General features: G+C 38.4%; 1 protein-coding gene, 1 long non-coding RNA gene and 1 pseudogene across 3 annotated transcripts; 1 reads left to right on the top strand and 2 right to left on the bottom strand.

The window, feature by feature from the left end:
• Positions 1–8,774: 8,774 nt before the first annotated feature.
• On the bottom strand, positions 8,775–9,932 carry LOC121052536. The gene is made up of 4 exons (XR_005809393.1): positions 9,489–9,932; positions 9,314–9,383; positions 9,160–9,227; positions 8,775–9,026 (listed from the first exon to the last, which is right to left on the bottom strand). It is a non-coding gene; the product is annotated as an uncharacterized LOC121052536 (long non-coding RNA).
• Positions 9,933–11,352: 1,420 nt separating this feature from the next.
• LOC112200997 lies at positions 11,353–12,315 on the top strand (annotated as a pseudogene).
• Positions 11,496–19,806, bottom strand: LOC112196634 (pentatricopeptide repeat-containing protein At2g34400). Of its 2 annotated transcripts, XM_040517320.1 has the most exons (7): positions 18,886–19,806; positions 16,147–17,154; positions 15,844–15,925; positions 14,197–15,602; positions 13,436–14,067; positions 12,815–13,257; positions 11,496–12,390 (listed from the first exon to the last, which is right to left on the bottom strand). In XM_040517320.1, exons 1-2 carry the CDS (start codon positions 19,791–19,793, stop codon positions 16,215–16,217), a joined length of 1,848 nt encoding a protein of 615 aa, XP_040373254.1. In that variant the 5' UTR covers positions 19,794–19,806; the 3' UTR covers positions 11,496–12,390; positions 12,815–13,257; positions 13,436–14,067; positions 14,197–15,602; positions 15,844–15,925; positions 16,147–16,214. The 2 variants fall into 2 exon arrangements, with proteins under 2 accessions (XP_040373254.1, XP_040373255.1); XM_040517321.1 differs by having other exon boundaries at positions 11,496–12,250; positions 12,815–14,067.
• Positions 19,807–20,336: the final 530 nt, after the last annotated feature.

Genomic DNA, 20,336 nt, shown 5'->3' on the forward strand with positions numbered 1-20,336 from the left:
AGGAGCAACAAGGCGGAGAAGATTTTGTGGAGGCGTTGCTTCGGGGCATCGTCAGAACTCCTGATTCTGACCACCTCCGGTGATGATTCTTGAGGGTTTTGAAGCCCAGGAGACATAGATGCTTCCCTTCAAGGGACTTGCAACAGTTTGAAGTGTGGAGGTCGAATTGAGGATTTGAAATTCTAGGGTTTCAATCGGGCTTTCTCTTTCGAGGTAAATTCTGGCCAAATGGCTTACAATCTGACTTCAATGTAGTTGAGAAAGTTGTTGTACATGTTATTGGGACCATTTTGGCATAGGTTTCATGACCCAATTTGGGGGTTGCCGGCAGCGTATGGAGCCCACGCTCAGCCACTACCGGCAGTGCGTCTAACCAGGTTTTTTGGTTATGTTTTCATGGTTATCACCTACTCGTCGATACGAGCTTGTTGATATATCATGGAGTCATGTTGTGATTATTCGAAGCATGCTAGATTTACGTAATTTCATTTTTCTCGATTTGCGATCAGTGAGGATCCGATTGTTGGATCGTCTTATAATTTTGAGTAGTTGATCCTAGAAGTGTTCTGAATACCTTGGGGGGTCTCGAATGAAGTTTTGTCTCGATTGACGAAATCTTCAATTTTTGTTCAAATGCTCGGTTCTAACCGTAACCACTTTCGTTTTAAATTGTGTGCTAAGTTGAGACCTTATTTTACTTAGGTGATTGACGGAGTGTGTTTTGTACCTTATCTCGGCTATAAGATAAAACACAACGGGATTTAGAGGTGAGTAAATCTCACGTGGTTCATTTATGAACCGAGTTACATTATTATTCGGTTTAATTGCTAAATTGTGAAATTATTTTCTGAAAATAAATAATATGTTTGAAATTATTTGAACTTAATCGGCTACCGTTCATAGGTAAGTACAATGAGATTTTAATTATAAAAATAATTTTTCTCGAGTTTTGCGATTGTAGACTATAGTTGGTATTAGTGACATTCCTTAGTGGATGACTTTGTGTGTGTGTGTGTGAAATATATCTCTTGATGGCGTGGCATTGCGATATGCATAATAAATTGTGATTTTATTCAGGTTATTGTTTTGAGCATTTATTCTTTGCGTGAATACAATATATCATGTAATTGTTGATTTTATTGTGTTGAAAGAGTATTTGAGTTTTGGTGTAACATTTTGAGTCATGTGGGAATTTTTAAATGTTTTCGATCCACAGATATGGTGTCATAGTAGTGACAGAGGCAAATATATCGGGAACCACGCCTTTGGCTAGGTGAGTGGTTACGATCAGTTAGAGCTCTAGTCTATCTGCTATTATATTGCATGGGGGTAACAAGTGAGTTACTTGAGGCCCATGAGTACATGTTTTTAAAAGAGAGTTTCAGGTGATTTCTTTCTTTTATTGTCTATTGAGGGACTTGGGTTTTTACTAAATTGTGGAGTTGGTTTCGGATTGCTTTATTATATTCTTGAGTTGAGAAATTGTCAAGCATGCGGTGTTTGAGTCTTTTTATTTGAGTTTACTCATACGAGCTCAAAAAGGTTACCGGGTTTGTTGTTTGAAACCCCGTGACCTATTCCATGGTGTAGGGGTTATTCCTGCAGGTCAGGACAACCAGAGTTGAGATCGAGGCGTGTAGTTGCAGTAGTGTTAGGTTCAAAACTTATTTTGTTATCGTACTGCTGCTTGTAGTATGCTCTTAGTGAGTTTTACATTTTAATTTGATACTTTTGCGTTTATGTAAACACTTGGTTATGTAATATTTGACTCTAGTGATTGAGTCTATATTAACATTTGTGGTTTCAGTTTGTTTTGTTGCTTAGTTTAAATAGAAAAAAAAAAATCTAAGCTTTTAGGCGATTTATTGGGTTATCGCATTTCGGATTTGAATTCCTTTATTCAAAATTCGAGGCGTGACAAATTGTTTAACGGGTTACATTTCGTAGTCGGGAGGGTATTTTTCACCTTGAACCTCCTTGTTCAAATAGTATCATTTTTCAACCAAAATATAACAAAATATAAACATTAATTTAGCCCAATTATAAGAACCTCCTTATTAATCTTTACTTCCTTTTTTTTTTTAAGAGTAAAATCCTCATATAGTATCTGAAATATCACGAAATACACTTTTTGGTATCCATAAATTTTTAGTGAATCTAGTGGTACTTGTAGTATCCATCTGTTAGCCTTTTTAGTACTTCTGTGAATTATTCCTTTAAAAATGCTTATTGTGAGAAAAATCTCAAGGGTAAAATAGCATTTCCATCTATAGTTAGGTTTCTATATTATTAAATATTTTACATCTATAAAATGTTTATAACTAAGAAAAATTATTATAATTGTAAAAACCCTAGGCGACGCTCTAATGCCCCAAAACCCTAGCACTCTTCGTTTTGCTTCTCGATCCCTCTCTCCATGGCAACGATAGATGATGTTGCTGCAAGTTTTGCATCGTCGTTGGCTCTCCTAGGCGACGATGGAGAGCTAACGACGATGTGGTGGATATCTCCAAGATGCCGGGAGCAGATACCAGGTGAGGTTCTCAGGCATACCTCCTTGCTCGGCCTCTCACGCCCAAGCCTTTTACTGCACTGGATTTACAGCTACATTTCAAGCGCATTTGGGTTCTCAACGCTGCATTCAAGGTCCAATAAAGATCGCAGAAGCGATTTGTGCTATCTTTTGATCTGCGCAAGGATAGAAACAAGGTCCTGCAAGGCGGATCTTGGTATTTTCAGCGTGCACCAGTCATCATCCATGAGTATGATGGATTGCAACCCCCCCACTGCAATTCAGATGCAAGATTTGTTTTTTTGGGTGAAGCTGAGTAACATACCACCAGCCTTAGGGGTCAAAAATACAATTGTGAATGTTGCTTTGATTGCCGGCAGATTCCTGGAGTGGGATGAGAAATTGTTCAAGGCAACAGGTGATATTAGGGTTCATGTGGCACACCATATTGCCAAACCCTTCATCCTGACAAAAACCCTAAAGCTTGCGCTAGGGGTTATTGAGGAAATCTCCTTTTATTTTGAAAATCTACTTGGTCGTTGTCGGGATTGCAATCTTATCTTTCATGAGAATGGGGAATGCATGTATGCAGGTAGGAACGCTCAACCGAGCTTGGATCCAAAACGGGTCGAAAACAAGGTGGAGTTGCCTAGTTCTTTTGCCGGTTTTGCGCACTGCAATTTCAGTGGAGGAGCATTTCATTTTTAGGGCATCCAAACGCCTATTCTGCCTCATGTGGCAAGAAGTTTGTTTAACTCTGGTTCTTCCTCCAAACTGCGCAAACCAATGGTTCTCCGTCATGCCAATCTGCAAATCCCAGAGGATGCCAACAAGCAGCTGGCATTAGTACCTAGTGCAGAACAGTCTCCCTTAAAGCGAGGAAGGCCTTGCTCTCCCTTTGCCTCTCCTAAGAAACCCAAGCTCACACTTGGACAGCTTGTAGGTGGCAGTAACGATTCACCTGCACCAACAAAGAAGTTGAAGATGCGTATTGCTTCCATTAAGCTTTCTGCTACATTGGGACTAGTAGAAACACCAGGTGGAATGCTGGTTCCTACGCAAGTCATGATGCCTAGGGGAGATGTGTCCCATGACTCCACTTTCCAAAAGAAAAGGGGACGGCCATTGGGGTCCCGAAGCAAGAATCCTCCCAAGCCAAAGACACAGGTATCTGCTGACTATGTGCTTTCCTATCTCCACTCGGAAATGCCGACTAGCCCTAGCTTCAAGGGCAAGGAATAGATGTAGCCTTTAGGGTATGTTGCCTATTACTATGCTTTGTTTCATAGTACATAGGCTCACTAGAATAAGTGAGCATGACATGTTTGAATGAATGATCTAGACTATGTATCATCGTGGTGTTTTGCATCACAACTTCTTGACTATCTGTACATGGTAGCGGAAAGATATGTGATGGTCATTCTGGCCTTACCGTATGAATGAAATCCACATAATCCCTTTCAAAAAAATAGATATATATATTTTACATCTATAATTTAAAAATATATTGACATATAAAATGTAAAAATAATACCAAATTCTATTCACGATGTTCACGAAGTTTTCAGGGCAATGCATTTTAGTACCTCTATTTGTCTTTGGTTCTTTTTCATGAAAATGCTTTTTGTTTCATGAAAATGTTGATATATATTAATTTGTGTCAACTAATGAGAATTTCTTTTAGAATAAATAATAAGATTAATCAATAGAGACGGTAGGCAAATTTAGATATTCACCAAACTTTGTGCTTTTACAATCTAGTTTAATTTTATTTAAAAAAATTTATAAAAAAAAATAATTATTATTTTACAATTTTATCCCTACTTTAACAGAATAATGGACAAAAATACTAAAGAAAAATACTAAAGAAACTAATAGAGGGATAGTACAGGTACCACAAGACTCCGTAAAATTTGTAGATATAAAAAAGTGTATTTCGCAATTGTTCAGGTACCATATGAGGATTTTACTACAAAAAAAAACGTGTTTTAACCTAAAAAGGAGAGAGAGGTTGCGAAACCTTAAAGCCAGAGACGGGTCTTTCCTACTAGAAATCACTCTCGTCTGGCGGCGGCTTGACGTTTGGGTTTGGCCCCCGCCCCTCTGACGTTTCTAGGCTGCTGCCGGACAGGTAGTGAAGCTATGGCCGTGAAAGTTCTTGGTTGGGGTTCTCCTTAAGGTTTTGCAGGTCAGTTTTCGGCTTCTGGTTTGGTTGACTTCTCTGAGGCGGGTTGTCGTGCGGAACATTTTTGGAGGGCCTCGTCAGTGGCGGCTTCATTTTGGCGGCGGCGTGGGTCTTATGCGATGGAGGCATAGATCGTGGGACGCTAGTCGATGGGGTGCTACTTCGTAATGGTTGGTGTCGAAGCGATGTGGAGCGCGGCGGCTCAGGTCGGGGTGCTGTGGATCGCGGCCGTGCAGGTTAGGGCGATGTGGATAGCGGCAGAGCATATCTGGGCTGAGCTCTACTAGAACTGTGATGTGCGGCAGGGAGGATGCAGGTGAAGACCAGGCCTAGGCCAAGCTGGGCTGCGAGAACATTGGGGGGAACCCTTCTGGGCTGTCTGTTTGGGCCAAAATTTGGGCTGCTTTAACTTTAGGCCCTTTAGTTTAATCTTTTGATTACAATAATTCCCCATTTGTTTAGGGAGCTATGCTTCTAGTTTTTTAGTAAGCGTCATCGAGTCTAGTTTACTCGGCATATTTACTATGTAGTAGTTAATAGTTTATAGGCTCTCTTTATGAGCGTGGAATGGTCAAATAATTTGACTTAATCTATGTATCACTGTGCTACTACCACAAACTCTTTATCTACCCAGAGATGGTAGAGGGAGGATATGTAATTGTCCTTTCTGGCTTGAGATTTATTAATATATTGACATGTTATTCTTCAAAAAAAAAAAAAAAGAGGATTTTACTCTGTATTTTATTTTATACACAACAAATGGTCATCTGGAAGTTGAAACTCATGATTTTTTACTTTAAAAAAAAAAAAATTCCTTATACAACTATATCAAAGACTCATAAGCAACAAACTAGTTAATAAAAATAGAATATTACAAATATTTTCTTTAAAAATGAAACTGCAACTTCTTTTTGGGCAACTTCTTTTTGAGTCGATGGTTTAAAACGCGCATAATGCATAATCACCACAATGCAACCACAACTGATGGAATCCTCTTAATGCATTTATGATCCTCCTTGTGCTTGAATGAATGAATTATTACGTCAACTACTTGAAACTTTTCCATGTTGGGCCAAATTAAGTAAAATGATCTCACTAGTGATAGGAACCTATAAACGACCTTACTAAAAAAAAAAAAAAGGAAGGAAATTGAATTCTATCTATTTGAATTTATTTTATCCCTCAATCAGCGCTCGTGTGTGCTAAAAATTTCAAGTTTTTAACCCCTCAGATTCAGTTTCTACTTTTTCCTTGCAACAACATTCCCATTTCGTAAATGTGAACTTGAAATGACATATGTTCAAATTAATTTTACACTTTTTCACTTGGACAAATATAACCTTACACAACAAAAGCTAGATGTAGGAATCATTCCATAGATTTGAAGAACTACAATGTTCAAGCATGCAACTCTTAGTCTTGTGCAAATACCTAAAAGTGCAAATATAGTGTAGTACTTCAAATATAGAATCATTTGAAGTACTACCCTATATTTGTAGTACTTCAAGATGTAGGAATCATTCTATAGTGCAAGCATGCAACTCCTAGTCTTGTGCAAACACCTAATTAGTGCTTTGCTGCCAGCTCGTAGCGCGCATGGCTTGGCCGGATTGGACTAAAACCTTGACATTACTCACACTGTATATGCCGAATCAAGTCTAGTATGCATTTCTGCATGCATTAAGCTACCAACAAGTCTATCATACATTAAGGTCTATTTTTTATTGCTTCATTTTTCAAATGTGTTTCACTCAATTTGTCACCCTTGGACACAGAAACTTCAATAACAGAGAAATTTTGCATCTGAAATCTCTTGAAGCATCTTTCAAATGCAAGTTTTCCGAGAGGTTCCCAACCAACACTTTAATATGTTTCTCTTAATTTATCTCCCCTATTTGTCGAAAATTGTGATTTGCGGTCTGCTTTATTCATCTAAAACATATTAATATTCTCATCTACTCAGAGTTCAACTCAACACTCAACCTCTATTGAGTATTGACTAACCCAACTTTTGAGTTTGCTCACTTTCAGTGACTTGTTTGTGGCCACATAATCATTTCTTCCCACTAATCAAATTCAGCATCTTCTAATTAAATGAACAACACAATCGACCATCATATGTTGTTGATCTTCCAACTCTTTATCATATTCTTAATTAGTATCTGAGCTTCTACTGTTGGCTCTTCTGCTGGTTCTATATTTCCATGATCATCATTGATTTATTATTCTATTTGAATAGGTGTTAATATGAGTGGTTCAAAGTTATAGGTATAGATAGATTTCTAGGGGTCTTTCGGCATATCGATCTTGAAATTCAATCTCTAGAGTTTTCAGATGGCTGACAAGTGACAATAGTACATTTCATATAAAATTTTTGCTTTGTTCATTTCTATGATTCTGGTGATGCTCAAGGGCAATCAAAACTTGCAACCCTTATTGAGATACAAGAATATTTGATATTATCCTGTTAATTGTATTCCTTATCTATCCCTTAATTGTAGGATATTTTCTTGTCCATCAAGTAGTCTGACTTGTATGACTGCACGTTGATACAACGTAATATACATTCAATCAATAATATAGAAATTTGTTTATAAGAATGATATAGCAGCAAACATGTCATGATTACAAAGACCTTCACGATTCATATGCTTAGACCAGCTCCTAGTGTTTCTATTTGTTTCCTTTCAAATAGCTAATTAAGTATAATCAATGGGACAATGGGGAAGGAGCAAAGAGGATGAGATTGTTCCAGCAAACATAGTGAACAAACAGATAGAACACCAACAGCAATCCAAATGAGAAAAAAAATAGGCTGAAAATTGGAAACTGCATGGAATGAGGGGTCTAGAATTTCATGCGTCAACTCTTTGTTAACAAATCATGCATATCTGTTGTCGAACTTCGTATTCTTTAGGAGACGAAAAAGTCTGGTCGTTTTCTACTGAAAGTTCATGCCCTGTCGGACGGGCCGGAGAGGACCTAGAGTCCGATAGTGGGTTTTCCAGGTGTAAGCCCCGTCGGGGTGAAGGTTGCGTGGTGATGGCGTCAAGGTCCAGATCGGGTGCAGGTGAAGTTGACAAGCGGACAGGGCTGGCGTCTCCACTTGGTGATCTAGGGTGGAACTCGACATCGGCGGCGCGAAACCCAGATGGGGTCGACGGGGCTCGGTGTTGGTTGGCTGGGTTATGGAGTTTTCGTGCAAGATCTGATCTGGTTCACTCCGATCTCATCTTTGCAGGCTCCAATCTGGGTTGGAGGGTGATGAAGGGAGAGTCTGGTGTAGGTGGGGCGCCTATTGGTCTGCTCTACCTCCGATCAGAGTTGGGACGCTGCCGGTTGTGGGCCGGCAAGGGAGATGGAGACGCCACCGCTGGTGGACCGGCAAGGGAGATGCATGCGAGACGGAGGGGGCGCTGCTGCTGCAATTTTTCACTCGGACTTGGGCTTGGAAGTGGTTGGGCCTGGGCTTTGGTTCTGGGCCCATGTTATCTCTTTTTTTCTATTATGATTTATTACTTTTTATTTTTCGTAAAATGTGGCTTCATGCCAGCAATAAGTCCCTATCAATCTATAGTAGGGCGACGTGGGCTTGGTCCCAGAGTGCGCACCTAGTGTGTCTTGTCTGGCCTAGTAAGGCGGCAAGCCATTTACTTAATCAAATGGACGCAACCTCCTAGTGGCAGAATGAAATTGAGTGTCGCCGGATTTATTTCTGTGTGGCAACATAATAGGAAAGCTGTGCTATTTGTAATGATGCTTCTTCGTGAGAGAGTTATCTTTCCGGTATGTCACTGCTATATCAAGACAAATGGAGTAATCATTCGTGCACTCTTTGCTATTTGGTGTTTGTTAGAATACATAGATTTTATAGAGAGTCTTGATTTCTCTTTATGCTTATTGTAATATGGGGTTCAGGCTCTATGTCCCCCCCCCCCCTGTATTCTGCAATTTCATTAATCAAGGATTGAGGGCAGCCGCACCAGCCCCTTCAAAAAAAAAAAAACAAAAAAATCATGCATAGCTATTACTACTTAGAACCATAGTGGAATGCAGATCGATGACCGATGTGCGATGTCAAAAATAGATTAAACTGATCTATACAGGGAGGGAAAAAGAAGTGCATCAATTCTTTCCCAACAACAAATTACCGCTCCTGGTAAAGATAAATGGCAACCAAATCCAAGGAGGTTTTTCAATTAGCATGTAAGAAAGTGACTGCAGTCTTACGGTCTTACCAATAGCAGCAGTTATGTTGGATGTTGTCAAAATCATCACATTTGGTGCTGATTTCGATTTTTCCAGCTAGGTTAGTAACGCATTCACCACCTGGCATGTTAGGTGCCATTTAGAAAAGGAGCGGGTGCAACCGAATCCAAAATGTTATTATAGACGTTTGTATTACATCTGATCAAAAAGCTTAGAAAATAGCCTGCAAAAGGAGGTAGAGAGAGCATGGTACCCGAATAGAATCTGAAGGTTCAGAACCCGATAAAGCGGATTTTGTAGCAGCAAGGCTTTCAACTTCATCTGCAGCATCATCTTACATTTATAATCAAGCCAGGTGGAAGAAAAATGAGAATGAAATCAAAAACTACAGTAACAGTAAATCTCACCGATCAAAATAAATACCAGATTGGTTTTCCTCCTCTACCATCTCTTGAATTTTTTGGAAAGCTTTGCAACCTTCGATTGAGAAGAAATATTCAACATCGGTAAAACCGAATGTTCCAAATCCAACTTTAGCTCACAAAAAGCAGACATATTCAATAATAAGTGTCGACTACATACCAACTTGCCACTTTCAGAGAACCATTTGGTGAATAGAGAATGTGCATTAATTTCAACCAATTGGGACTGTGGTATCTGCAAAGCATAAAATGATGATCAAGTACTTTCAGTTATGCATGATTGGAAGAATTTGATTCTTTTCCTGAAGTGGCATGCATATTCTTAGATGAAGCCTAATCCATGTTTTCATTTTGGATACTGATTAAAAATCTTAGATAGCATTTACAACATGCATTTATCTTTGTTATTCATGATCAGCATTTGCAGATGATTCATGATCAGCATTTGGAATAAAAGAACATAGATATAAAGGGTTTAGAAAAAGAGAGCATATTCTTAAAGATATTTCTGAACAGAACACACACACACACACAACCACCCTAATACTAAATACAGAAGAAAATGCAGATGTTTTTCTGCATAATTTGCTATTCATCTGTTAGAAATTTGACTGGGATCTATCAATTTCTACTTATCTTGTGGCTCTTGCTAAATTCGGATGATTCATATGGCTATACAAAACAAAACTCAGCAGTTGTAGATGAACAATAAACCATTCAATTCAAAATTTGTAATACAATAGCTGTAAAAACCAACAAAATTTTACTATGTTTGGAAAACTACATCCAATGGCTTTCATGAAAACGCCCAAATGATGTGGTCGTAGCAATAAATGGATCAAAGTTGTACCATCCTTAGTTATTTGAAATTGTTTAAAACAATGAACTCCCTCATCTCTAAAAGCTCTCCCTCCGGCAGTAGCTTTATTTGTGTATTATTTGTACTTTAACTGAGGTGGACTTGCTGATTTGTTCGTGTATTTATGATGTCAAGGCACCTCATTGGATAATAGCATTAAAAGCAGAGGGAGAGTATGCGATTAAATCAACAGCCCTGGAAGATCTAGCATAATTCAGATGATGCCCCATTACAGTACCTTATTTTGAATTGGTTGCATACAACTACCATTAATATTGGACAAAATTTGAATTAATAGAAAGGAAAAAAAAACAATACAAAAAACAACAAACAAAATGGATTGACAATAGATTAAACTGAACTTGAAATTAATCTGGAGAAATGAACATAAAACAAAAAACTGACATGTCTTCACCAAGCAACAATTTTGACAATCTCTATTTCATCATATCCATCTCTGAATTTACAAAAACCCAAAAACAATTACAAAAAGCACAAATAAAAAAGGAAATGGTCTCAAGCAATTTGTAGTCCTCAGCACGCGATGGAGAGCCTTTGGGTTGTCTACAGAAGTCGTTCTCGAAAAGAGAAGAGGCAAAATCGTCCATTCACTTTGTGTCATCGGTCATCACACAAGCACCACTGGACGTTCATACCATTAGAATACATGAGTGAATCACATTATGTTGCAGCAGAGGCTCACTCGTTATCAAAGTTAGGATGATTAAAAGCAGGTCCTTACTGCTGAGGCTTGGGGCTTGCTTTCTGGCTTGAAACTTGCTACTGATTTACAGGTTAATAAGATTGAAATTGAATCTGACTCTGCCATTCTCATCAAACTCATTGTTGAAGGCTGTGAAAGCTCCCATCCTCTTGGAAGCATTCTGAACAGCTGCAAGTCTCTACTTAATGGTTTTGAAGATGTGAAGATTAAGCATGTTTTTAGAGAAAGCAATATGACAGCAGATGCCATGGCTAAGAGCAGCCTCTCTCATGATCCTGGGATTGTTATTTTCAATAAACGCCCACCTGCCCCCCCCCCCCCCCCCCCCCCCCCCCAAGCTTCAAATGCTTTTTATGGATGATATTTGTGGAGTTATGAGGAGCAGAAGATAGAAAGTTAGCCTCCATGGCTAGTGTTTCTTTTGCTTTAGGCCCTTTGGGCCTCGTTGTAACCAAAAAAAAAAGTTAGGATGATTAGTTGGTAATCCACACAAACTAATCATAATAACTTTGATAACCAGTGAGACTGTAATAGAAAAACCAGGCATAGCAGTGCAAATTTGTGGTACTGAAATGATAAAAAAATGCAATAATGAGGTAGTAATTGATAACAAATTTATTTAAACTTGATTGATTGTATTCCAAGTAAATCTTGGTGGTTAGCCTAACTAGATATCAACTCCATTTCTAATATGCCATGCTGCAATTACTTTGAGGCTGTTGTGAAGGACTTGGAAGATGCACGTTCACAGATTGATGAAACATTCGCAACTGCTTTGAAAGACAGAAAGCCTATTTATATCGGTGTAAGCTGTCTCATCCGTCCTTTCATGAGCCTACTGATCGGTTATTTTTAACTCCCAAGTAATTTCTCAAATGCTTCGAACTAGAAAATTCTTTGGTATATTCATATATCAATTTAATAGTAGCCAGTTAACAGAAAGATAATTGATACGTTTTTGTTTCAGATTGACTCACCAAGGAGGCCTAGAAATTGCAGTGGAGGCAGCTAGTTCCTTGGTAAAGCTTTGAAACTGGGTATTGTTGCTGGGCAGATTCTTCCCGTTACAAAGGCCAGCAATTGCCTCATTGAGTTGGCAGACTTGTGGTTATGCCTTGACAGTCATGCCCTCTGCAAAAAGGCCTGGTACCAGAGGACCACCCACATTTCATTGGATCTTATTGGGGTGTTTTGAGCACCCCCTTCACCGCAGAAATAGTAGAATCAGCCGATGCTTAGCTATTTGCTGGAGCCATTTTCGATGAATTCAACTTGGTTGGGTTCTCACTTCTTGTCAAAATGGAGAAGGCAGTTGTTGTACAGCCTGACAATGTCGTTACTGCATATGGACCAAAATTTGGGTGCATTCAGGACTTCTTAAAACCACTTGCAGAGGCGGCTTGAATGCAATACAACTGCTTACAAGAATTAATTACCACCGGATATATGTCCCGCAGGGACTTCCTCTTCAGTATGAATCTGATGATTCAACATTCTATTCAATGTCTAAAACATGCTAGCTAGGAACCTCATAAAATGTTCCATTTCTTTATTGATATGATTATGATTATCTAATTATTGAGGATATGTCCTCCGATGTAGGACAATACAGGTACAGTATTCTTTATGATTATGGTGGGCATGATTTCCAGTTTTTAGGAATATCTTGTTTTCTTCTATTCACTTAGTTTTTAGGACAATACAGATATCAGTATTCTCTATGATTATGCAGCTGTTTGTTAATTTCTTTTCTGCTTGGTGATCTCTTTTTGGTGTTTCTGACCTTCTATTAGTGTTTCTAGGAGTTCCCTATTGGATGTTGTCCACTTTGTAAATTTACGCTTTCTATTAATAAAATTCTATTTTCTTATGAAAAAGAAAAGAAAATGATGAGAAATCTTACGAAATGAAGTAGGTTTAGACACAACAGAGGTGAAGGATATTCCAAGCACCACTCCTTGAAAATACTTGATGCAGATTCATTCCAGTCTGATAGAAATAGTTTCCCAGAGTCATAGAAAAAAGAATGGTATGGTTTCTCCAACCAAGTTTAAGAATAGTGCTGATAAGTTGAATTCCCTAGCAAATTTGCAACTAAATGTCAAAGTAAACAGACAACACTTTAGTTCTTAAGCATGCATGTATGAACTTCTTACGCAAAGGTCATTTGTTAAACTTCCCTATACAACTGAGCTTTTATAGCCATTTGTTTGCTTCCCCTGTATTTTGTGGCCGAGGCTTCCTTTTTTAGCTGTGCATATCGTGGGCATCCCCACATACCCACTATGAATATATGATTCTCCACTGCATTCATTCTCAATATAACACATTGCTCCAGTTATTTCTCTGGCAAATGGTAACAATTTACAGTGGGGTAGAGAACTAATTGAACTCCAGTTATATTGGGAGTTAATGCAATGGAGAATAGAAAGTATCCGGGGATCCTACTCATGTCAACCATTTTGTGCACTAGCCTTTAGGAAGATTGAATCATATGAAAAAGAGAGATATGCTGGGATAGGACCTGCATACTTGTAATGTAGACCTCTTTTAAAGTCACTTGGTTGCAAGCTAATTGCAACAATTGTGGGGTAGCACCTTCCCCATTGAGATGAAAGGTCACCCTGGAAGGAGAGAATGAATACCCCATTTACCACCTCAAGACAATCTCCACACACAGAGGAACATTTGTGGTGCCTATCTACACATATCATAACCAGTCTCACCCAAAAAAAAAAACAAAACACAACAAAAAAAATTTGATTTTCAGCAACATGTTCCTGAAATTTAAATACCAACTTTATGTGTTTGACATTAATAGGTATATGAAGTGCTTTTGACCTCAGAGCTAGTAGGCTGTTATAGTACAACTAACTTGTTATTATGGGTAAACAACAATGGAACTATTTATATCTCATCTTTTTCTTCCTAGTTTCTAAGACAAATATAGAGCTTTCAAGTAATAATTTCAATTTTAGTCACGGTTGTGGAGGGTTACTTCTGGCAAATATGGTACAGCCAAACTGAATTAGCACTTTGCTTGAGTCCTCCTTGTCTAAAATGACCTCTATAAAGAATAAAGTATAAAGCACAAGCAGTCCTCTTTATCCTTAATTACCGTATTAATTGTTGCTATAAGCTCCTCCTCGCATTGAACTGAAAAATAAAGAGAACTAGAATTTAAAATTTAAATGAAAAGAATGGAAATTGCTAATCTTTCTCTTACAATCTACTTTAGTTTTACCATTGAGTAGTAATACAGCAAATGAAGTTATCATGTCTCACCTTGGTCGTCCAGCAGTTGCTCTCCCCATTATGGATAGAAGAATCAACCAAGGTAGTGTAGTTCCAGTTCATTATTACATTGTACGGCCCAAGATGGAACTTTTCTTCTTTTGGATATCCGCCATTGTTAAGAAGAAATATGATATTTCTCCGCCCACATTGTAGCCGTCATCTGTATGTTGGCTGATTATCAGTAAAAACTAGCACACACACCTGTGTGTGTACATATGTGGATGTCAGACTAGAATCATACATCCTAACAAGATTCCATCTTTCAACTGTCCAACTTGGGAGTTTGCCTAGTGAAAACTTTCCCACACACACTCATACATCCTAACAAGATTCCATCTTTCAACTGTCCAACTTGGGAGTTTGCCAAGTGAAAATTTTCCCACACACACCTGTGTGTGTACATATGTGGATGTCAGACTAGAATCATACATCCTAACAAGATTCCATCTTTCAACTGTCCAACTTGGGAGTTTGCCAGTGAAGATTTTCTTAGGCATGATCAATCCTCTCTAGATTAAAGCTCGCCTATCATGACATGAAAAGAATTGAACCAATGAGTGATGAGTGGATGGCTAAGAAATGGTATGTTTCATCTTGGGATTTTTAGGAACATTTAATGAAAAAGTGCTTACAGTATTCAGCTAGAGTATCTATCAGAAGGTTGATAGGAAGGAAAGAAAGATCACTTTAATAGTTGGGACTTTGTAGCTAGAGGGGGAACGGGTGTCTAATAGTGGGTAACTAAGTTAAAAGAAATAAGCATTGCTTGGGAATTGGTAAAAGAGATAGCCTTTGGAAGCAGATTCATATGACAAGGAGTAAGTATGGAGTTGATGATAATAGTTGGGATGCTAGATTCATGATGAGGGGTTCTAGTTGAAGCTCGTTTGAAGACATTTCTAACCCATTTCTTCCTTTTAGAGTGCCATAAATATGTGAGATGTCAGAAGGACATGTGGTAGAGACTGAAGCTTCCGAATTCTGTTTTCCAGGTTGTGCAATCTATTAAGCAAGTGTAATGTGAAGATTGCAATTTTTGCAGATATTACGGTCTCCCTTATAGCTGGAACTTTGGGTTTTGAAGGAATCTTAACACTTTGAGGAGAGTTTGCTTCTCTATCATTAAAGCTGCAAGGTGCAAGCTTGGTGCCTTCAGTGGGGATGCTGGGGGCTCAAATTTAGCAAATCTAGGGACAATTTCATGCAAATCTCTTCACAGTTGTCTTTTTAGTAAAGCTGATCTCTTATATTTTCATCCTGTTGATCTTGGAGGTAAAGTTCCTGGTATATTTATGCAAGACAGGGGAACAGAGTATTAACCTTGTATTCCTTCGTTGAGTTTTACCGCACTTTCAGAGCTAGCTTAATTGTTTTTTCAAAAGAATTAGCTATTACTGCAAGTAAATTCCCAAAATTGATTTGTTAAGATTTATATGAAATAAAACAACTGTTATCAGATACCTTAATCACATTTATAGATAATAATCCTAATGCTATTGACTATTAGACATTTGGAGAATATATATATATATATATATATATATATATATATATATTTTAATAATATATACATATATATATATATATATATATATATTATTAAAATCTCCAAAAAAATGACCTCATCTTTCTCACCTGTAAGCTATAAAAGTCAAAACAATGTTTCTTCAAGTTCCGCTTCCACAGTCATGTGCATATATTTCTATGCATGTCCAAACTGAAAAGTCAAAAACCGAAAAAAGGGACCATTATCAGATAAAAGGGACTCAATAATCCTAATGCTTGACTTAACTACCTACACATCTTAAAGAAGTTTTCAACAACCTAAAGACCAGCAACAAATGAACTAACAATGAAGAAAGGAACAAAAATAAACTTCAGACCAAAAAATGTTCATGTAATTTTGCTTAAAGACATAAATTTTGCTCAAACACCGACCTGGCCAAAATCATAAGCATGCCGTTTGGTTATCCAGATGTATAGCACTTGTTTCCATCATTGTTTCTCTAGAGAGCATTAATGTTTGGTATGTAACCTTCATCCTTCAAATCCTCATATAATACTTTAAGTACTTGAGAGATCTCTTCTAAATTATCACCGGCGTGAAACTCATGAAGTTGATTCTCTGTCTCAATCCAGCTACAGCCAGGAGTCTTGCTGACACCCCTTTGTCTCATCAACACTCTCATCCTTGCTGAGTCATCCCACATTTTTAAGCCCGCATAGATCTTTGATGAGATAACATAGTTTCCGGAGTTTGAAGGCTCCAATTCTAGAAGCAGCTGCACTACCTGTTCAGTGATATCTACATTTCCACATTTCCGACAGGCACCAAGTAACGCTCCCAGTGTAACTTCATCTGGTTTTTCAGGCATTTTCTTGATGAAATCCCAAGCTTCATGTACGCATCCTGCACGTGACAAAAGGTCAACCATGCAAGAATAATGCTCTACTTTCGGAACCAGCCCAAATGATGAGCTCATTAAATCAAACAATCGACGACCCTCATCGACTAGTCCAACATGAACACAAGCAGAAAGTACTGCGACAAATGTGATGTCATTTGGCTGAGCAGCCCCAACTTCTTCTGTCATACGCTCAAATAGGGATATTGCTTCATGGGCTCTCCCATGGAAAGCAAGGGCAGATATCATGGCATTCCATGAAACCTCATTTTTCTGGGGCATGTCTTCAAAAACTCTTAGTGCATTGGCTAAGCTGCCACACTTAGCATACATATCAACTAATGCAGTAGCAACATAAATATCATGTTGGAAGTCCCTTTCAGATGCATATTTGTCAATCCATCTCCCCAAATCTAGGGCACCAATTGCAGCACATGCAGACAACATTCCAACCAGTGTGATTTTATCAGGGATAACACCTGCTTCTTTCATTCCATCAAAAAGCACCATTGCTTCATCTGACATTCCGTTTTGAGCATACCTGTCCAACATATAAAATAAAATAAAAGTAACCCCAGACTCAGTTTTCACACACATTTCTGGAGAAGACATTCAATCTATACTGTTTCCAGATATATACTAGAAGATAGCTAATAGAAATATATACTATATAATTGATTGCTCCCTGTATCCCACTGTCCAATGCAGGCCATTAAAATCCAAAGGACCATAGGTTACCAGTAAGGAATATTGAAAATTCTGTTGTGAACAATGTTGTGAATCAGTAGTAATCAGAGAACTTTCATAGATACATAACAGGACTTGTAAGTGATAAAGGCATTATGCATGCATTTTGGTAAATGCGACTACAGAAGGACAATGACCGTTTGCAGTAACAAATTGAACACCATCATCAATATCATTGTCATCACTACCGTGCTTATCAGTAAACTATTAAAGTGAAAGCAGTTTGCAAAGGCATCCTGGTCAACTTCTCAAAAGCTGTGTTCCCATGGAAGAATTTTTAAATATACAGAACTAAAAACATAAGCTACTTTTCCACAAGAAAAAGAAAATAAGAAAGAAGCCACAAGAAAAGACATACGTCAAATGTGGTGCATTGTGATTTGTGCTCAAAGTTTAAATTAATCTGTAACAATTGTTTCAAGTAAAATGCTTCCAATTTTGCAGATGACAGAGTTACACTAAAACCACATGTGGAGTACAAAGACTGTAAAAAGGGGCAAGCTTAGAGAGCAGTGTAGTTTAATGGTACATGAAGCACACTAGGATGCTGACACCCATTGTAGCTACAAGTGACTGTTTCACAAAAGTAAAGTAAAATAAAATAAGACAATCAATAATAAAAATAAAAAGTGTTTCTGACTTTGTTTATTGTTTTTCCATTTCATAATGTAAAGAGATTGCAAAATGTCATGATTTGAGGGCAATACTCATGGTTCATGGGTCATCATTCTAGTAAATGAGGAATGCTTATGTTAAAGGTTAATTATATATAGCCATTAGATGCTGCAATAGGAGCAACCAGCAACTGAAAATCTAGACGTTTTCAAGCACTAGAGGATTGAGGATTAGTTCAGAGAACTTTTCAAAAAGCTAGCATAGCTTCGACGGAGTTTCCAGATATACCTAGCACATGATTTAAGGGATTTAGATGTGAGGTGTCTAATATTTCTTCTTTCTTTTTCCACTTCTTTGTTATATCAAATTCCAATGCTGCTAGATGTGTTTTAAGACAACATATTTCTTCTAATTTGTAAAGCCAAGTTCTCAGCTTTGCATAGCTGTACTCTCTGTCTCCCTAAGAATCTTTCAGCAACCTTTTCCCATTCAAACCTACGCCTATCTAAGTTCAAAAATGGAACAAGTATTTTCACCTATCAAAACCTAACAGATGATCTCTGACCTCTATGATATCCTCAAATTACATTCACATGTTCAAAGTTGAAGGCTTGCAGCAAGGGAATCCTTACATATGACTCCTATCCAACCAATCTCCTAAAAAATTACTTCAAGGTCAGGAAGGGAATGTTGGACAAGACATGTTATCCAAATTCCTTTTCTCTAAGAAACGTTTTCCTATCCACAAGCATGTATAATTTATTTTCTTCTCAATGGAAGTAAGTCAAGGTCAGGTATTGTATCCATGCTACCATATTCTATGTTAAAATCTCAATCAAGCTTATTAAGGTACCTGATCTGTAACATGAACCATAACATCAAGCCAAGAGTGAAGTAGAAATTTACATACCCTGTAATCATGGCATTCCAAGTGACACGATCCTTTTTCTTCATACTGTCAAACACCCTCCTTGCCGAACACAAATCACCACACTTTCCATACATACCAATCAAAGCAGACCCCAAATAAGAATTCAGCTGCAACTTTTTATCAACAACAAAATCCTCCACCCACCTACCCAAGCTCAAATCCCCAAGGTCCCCGCACGCCCCGAGAACACTCACCAGAGTCATCTCATTCGGCTCAAACCCAGCCTCCCTCATCTCCCCAAACAACCCCACCGCATCCCCTGCACGCCCCATCTTCGTATACCCAGAAATCATCGAGTTCCACGACACCGAATCTCTCTGGGGAATTTCATCGAACACCTTCCGTGCATAACCCAGTTCCCCACACATCGAGTACATTGTGATCAGAGAGTGACACACATGACCATCACCGTCCAACCCAGTCTTCAACACAGACGAATGTGCTGCACGGCCATGATTAAGCTCCGAGAGATTCCAACACGCGATGAAGAGAAATGGGTAGGTGAAATTATCCGGCATCACACCCAGAGACTTCATTCGGTAATAGAGTTGAAGAGTAAGTGGGTACTTTTGCCAAGTGGTGGTTAGGCCACGGAGCATGACGTTGAAAGCGTAGCCATTGGGTTCGGGGATGTGGGAGAAGAGGGTGTAGGCGTAGGTGAAGTCTTTGAGGTCTATGATTTTGGGGAGGAGGAAGTTGGGTTTGTGTATGGAGTTTATGAGCATTTGGGTGTGGATTTGTTTCAGCTCTTTGGTGGAGATGCATTGTTTCAAGAGGTATATGAGCTTTCCCGAGAGAGATAGGAACTGGTTTGGGGCATCGGGATTGAGATTTTCAAAAGCGATTTGGCGGGGAATAAGGTGTGAAGGGGCTTTGGGTCTAAGCATTATGTTGGTGTGTTTTGAATTAGCTGTTGCAAACCAACCATATAAAAAGAAAACCAGAAAGAAGGGTAATCACTGAAGTCACTAGAAATGTACAGTGAACCCAATGACGTGAATTGGTTTTTTTTTTTTTTTTCCCTTTATCGGTATCGCACGGTACTCACAAATGATTTTTTAAGCTCAAAGATTAATTTGTACTAGGGGATCATGCCAAAACGCTTCATCCCCTTTGGTCACCAAGAATAGCGTTAATGCTCAAGAATTCCCAACGCAGGTCAGGTCTCGTTAACGCGGACTAGAGTCTGAAATTTTAGAAGACGGGAGATAGTGCTAGCATTACTTGTCAAGTAAAATACATTGGCGTCAGGAGAGACACTGCGGTTGAGGTCTTCGCTGCTCTGATGCTTAAGTCAAATATGTTGACGATAACATTAGGTAAGTATTTAATGCGTAATGAATGAGGAGAGAGAAGTAGATCTTTTATAGGTGGAGGAGAGAGTGAACTCCATCTGGTTTCCAATATGGGACTGATAGGGATCAGTATGT

Source organism: Rosa chinensis, chromosome 4, assembly GCF_002994745.2.
Source record: "Rosa chinensis cultivar Old Blush chromosome 4, RchiOBHm-V2, whole genome shotgun sequence".
Taxonomy (NCBI): domain Eukaryota; kingdom Viridiplantae; phylum Streptophyta; class Magnoliopsida; order Rosales; family Rosaceae; genus Rosa; species Rosa chinensis.

Coding starts and splice junctions, on each gene's coding strand:
- LOC112196634 (XM_040517320.1), bottom strand. CDS start 19,793: ATGCTTAGACCCAAAGCCCCTTCACACCTTATTCCCCGCCAAATCGCT. Junction 17,155..18,885: donor TGGAATGCCATGATTACAGG/GTATGTAAATTT, acceptor TATGTTGGACAG/GTATGCTCAAAACGGAATGT.